The sequence below is a fragment of the Streptopelia decaocto genome (genome assembly GCF_964273445.1).
Source record: "Streptopelia decaocto genome assembly, contig: HAP1_SCAFFOLD_58, whole genome shotgun sequence".
In the NCBI taxonomy this organism is placed as follows: domain Eukaryota; kingdom Metazoa; phylum Chordata; class Aves; order Columbiformes; family Columbidae; genus Streptopelia; species Streptopelia decaocto.
In genome coordinates this window covers 778,640-782,755 of record NW_028115117.1, presented here as the reverse complement: position 1 = coordinate 782,755, position 4,116 = coordinate 778,640, and the positions used below count along the sequence as shown (strand labels likewise).

At 52.5% G+C, this 4,116-nt stretch overlaps 1 protein-coding gene across 1 annotated transcript; it reads right to left on the bottom strand.

Annotated features, from left to right (window-relative positions):
- Positions 1–716: 716 nt before the first annotated feature.
- Positions 717–2,081, bottom strand: LOC309452958 (olfactory receptor 14J1-like; the record flags this gene model as incomplete). Its single annotated transcript, XM_082077605.1, has 1 exon — positions 717–2,081. The coding sequence occupies one exon, from the start codon at positions 2,079–2,081 to the stop codon at positions 1,149–1,151; it is 933 nt and encodes a 310-aa protein (XP_081933731.1). The 3' UTR covers positions 717–1,148.
- Positions 2,082–4,116: the final 2,035 nt, after the last annotated feature.

The window sequence follows — 4,116 nt, the reverse complement described above, 5'->3', positions numbered from 1 at the left end:
GGTGTGTCACCATGTTCTGCACTCATCATTGATGTCCCTCATCATTAGGAGTGGACATTGGTTCAAGGAAGCACATCCCAGTGCTGCATTCTGGTGGTTTCCTATATGATATTAGTCCCAACGTGATGTGACCTTAATGAACTGTCTGTCTCACAGGCCTTCATGGAACCCCAAGAAACGGCTGATGGTGTTTGCGCTGACTCACGTTCATCTTACCTCACATACATGATGTACATGCTCACATCTCATCTGTACAATGTGAACATGAACCTCTCACCTACTCATTCAGTGTAATTCCATGGAGGGACAAAGACCTCTGAGCTGGGGCGAGAGGCCAGTGCTGGAAATGCTGGCTGTGAGAGGCCAGTCCATGGTGATTGACATGAGGCTCCTTATATGGGGTCTCCAGTGCACAGGGGCACAGCCCAGCCCCTGCTCTGCTGGTCCTGCAGGTCTCTGGCAGGAGCCTGGCTGTGAGAGGACACTGCTGTGTGCCAGCCCTGCACACACACACTGTTCAGCTGCACACTGATGTTTCATCTGTGGCCACTTCTGTAGGAATAAGCTGGAGAGAAACTTTGCAAGAAGATATAAACCATCATGCGCTGCCCAAAGAAGATCACTTTCCTTGTGCAAGTACTGTTACTGAGGCCAGCTCTGTCACAGCAGTGCCCATTGCCTGCCCCTGCCTGCACTCACAGGACTGACACACAGCAGGACGGTGACCAAGCTGCCAGAGCACTCAGGCCTTGCACCAACACCAGGGATGAGAAGGAGAGTGTGGAGTGGAACCAGAACAGCTCTGGAAGAACAAGCGCTGCTGCTCCCTGGCAGGGCTGCCATGCCAGAGCTGTTTTCCCCTCCACCCACGCACAGGAACTGTCCCTGCAGCTCCAAAAAGCCTTTGCAGGAAGGATATAGTGAAAAACAAGTCACTAAAGAGCCCTTTATTTTGTTTAGAGACAAGGAGAGCACTGCTGCTCATTTAAGCAGCCAACAGTTATAAAAGAAAAGCCAGCAGTGAATTAGAAATGGGTTGACAACATTATCACAATAAGAAAACAAGCAACAACACCAGAAAATCCAGTTGACAGGCTGGGCTTGTAATTAGCTACATTAAAACTCTTGTATAGAAGAAGATGGCCAGTTTATTGCTTCAGAAGACAGAGGGATATTAGTTTGCACAGGGCATCCTTGAGTTCCCTGTTCCTCATGCTGTAGATGAGGGGGTTCACTGCTGGAGGCACCACCGAGTACAGAACAGACACCACCAGGTCCAGGGATGGGGAGGAAATGGATGAGGGTTTCAGGTCAGCAAATATGGCAGTGCTAAGGAACAGAGAGACCACGGCCAGGTGAGGGAGGCAGGTGGAAAAGGCTTTGTGCCGTCCCTGCTCAGAGGGGATCCTCAGCACGGCCCTGAAGATCTGCACATAGGACACCACGATGAACAGAAAAAAGCCAAATACTACTAATATAAAAACCACAATAAGCCCAAGTTCCCTGCGGTAGGAGTGTGAGCAGGAGAGCTTGAGGATCTGGGGGATTTCACAGAAGAACTGGCCCAGGGCATTGCCCTTGCACAGGGGCAGTGAAAATGTATTGGCTGTGAGCAGCAGAGCAGTGAGAAACCCAGTGGCCCAGGCAGCTGCTGCCATGTGGACACAAGCTCTGCTGCCCAGGAGGGTCCCGTAGTGCAGGGGTTTGCAGATGGCAACGTAGCGGTCGTAGGACATGATGGTGAGAAGGTAAAACTCTGCTGAAGCTAAAAAGACAAACAGAAAGAGTTGTGTAGCACACCCTGCATAGGAAATGACCTTGGTGTCCCACAGAGAGTTGGCCATGGACTTAGGGACAATGGTGGAGATGGAGCCCAGGTCGAGGAGGGCGAGGTTGAGCAGGAAGAAGTACATGGGGGTGTGCAGGTGCTGGTCCCAGGCTATGGTGGTGATGATGAGGCCGTTGCCCAGGAGGGCAGCCAGGTAGATGCCCAGGAAGAGCCAGAAGTGCAAGAGCTGCAGCTCCCGTGTGTCTGTGAACGGCAGGAGGAGGAACTGGGTGATGGAGCTGCTGTTGGACATTTGCTTTTCCTGAACATGGGGCACTGTCATGAGAAAAAAAAAGACAGTGAGAATCCAGGGCAGAGTCCTGTGACAAAAATCAAACCAACTCCCATAGACCCTCCCCTGTCACACGCAGACACTCTTGTGTTTTCCTAGGAGAACCTTTTTCAGCACTGTGGCTGCAGCCCTGCTTGGGCTGGAAAATGTGCAACCAAGAGCAGGGCCTCTGCCCATTGGCCGTCGGTAAGTCAGCCCAGCTCTGCAGAAGTGGGGCCACGGGAACGGTGGGGACTGTCCTGGTTCTGCTAACACAGAAGGGCTGTCAGCACTTGCTTTCCCAGTGATAGGGAACAGAGATGGTGAAGGTAGTTTAAGAGTTTCAGGTTTTTTTACACCTCCTCCCATATCCACTGCAGAGTGTTGTTGGGTGTCAGAAACCCTCAGCATTTGTGCTGCACTCAGGGAGAACAGAGCGAGTCCTGTGAGACCAGAGGGTGCCTGTGGGTCAGTGCAGAGTGAGGGCAGCTGCTCTGTCCCTCTGTCCTGCTCCAGCTGCCCTGGGCTGGCACCTTTCTGAGATGGGGGCTGATCACACTCCCATGTTACCCTGAAAAGCCACCAGGTACTGCTGAGAGCAGAGGGATCCACCTCAGACCATGACAGGTCTCACCCTTTCCTAAGGTCTCAGCACCCCACATTTAGCCCAGGACACACACAGCTCATTCCCCAGCCCCACAGACTGCATTGCCCACAGCCCACAGGTCAGAGCAAAGCTGGCACACGTGTGCCCATGGACACACCTGCAGGAAAGGACCCACAAGATCAGGCTGTGACTCTGCAGCTGAAACTGCCATCCCCAGAGAGCCTGACAGCAAGAACAAGATCCCAACAGCAGTGACCCAGAGCAGGGGAGCAAGAAGGAAAATGCGGTGAGGGTGGGTGTGAGAGAGGCCAGGGCAGAGGCAGCCGGGCACTCAGACAGTGTCACCCTTCCCCAGCTGTGCAGCCACCTCCCAGACACCAACACTGCCGGGCAGCTGCTCTCAGCCCCTGTGCTCTGCAGAGGAACTGGAGCTCTGGCTGCACAGGAGCTGCTTCATGCCTTGGAGCCCCCAGCCCTGAGGGCAGAGGCTTTGCTGGGTGGGACAGGAGGCCAGGGGGCTGCTCACAGGAGGGATCTGACCTGCAGGGGGTCACAGGGACTTTTCTCTCTTCTCCCTCCCATAACCATTCCGGGTTTGGTTTCCTCTCATTTCTGATCATTTCCCTGCTGCCTGGAGATTCTCCCCCTGGGAGGTGTTTCCCTGTCCATGTCTGTTCCCTGTCAGTGCTCACAGACCATCCCACCCTCTGTGCCCTCCCCCTGGCCCTACAGATCCTGCCTGTTCACAGGGCACTGCCTGGGGGCATCTTCCTGTCTGCAGGCTGGAAAACAGGACAGGTCAGACTAAGGCTGCCGGGTCCAGCCAAGGTGATGCAGGTGCTGTGCACAGGCAGAGGGGTGGGGAAGGGATGTCATGAGCCTTCTGGCAGCTGTACTGATCACTCACAGTTGCAGTTCAGGAGTCTCAGTGTCTTGTGAAAACATGAGTGCATCGTCCCAATTCTTCACATTCCCATTGAAACTTTTCAAATCCCTCTCAACATTGTTGAAGTCCTGTTGAAAGTTTAAAACTTCTCTCTAGAATTTTCAAAATCCACCTCAACATGTTTCCAATTTCACGTCAAAATTGCTAAAATTCCAGTTGAAATTTTTTCAAAGTCCCTTCAAAGTTTTCCAATTTTCGTCCCAATTCTTCACATTCCCATTGAAAGTTTTCAAATCCCTCTCAACATTGTTGAAATCCTGTTGAAAGTTTGAAACTTCTCTCTAGAATTTTCAAAATCCACATCAACATGTTTACAATTTCACGTCAAAATTGCCTCTATTCGAGAGGGCAGGAGGTCCATCTCCTTTTGGGGAGTACCTCCCTGGGACCTTTCCGACTGGCATGTCAGGGTGTTACTCCACCAGTCGATCTCCCTTTCGCACTCCCTGATGGTCCTCAGCGTC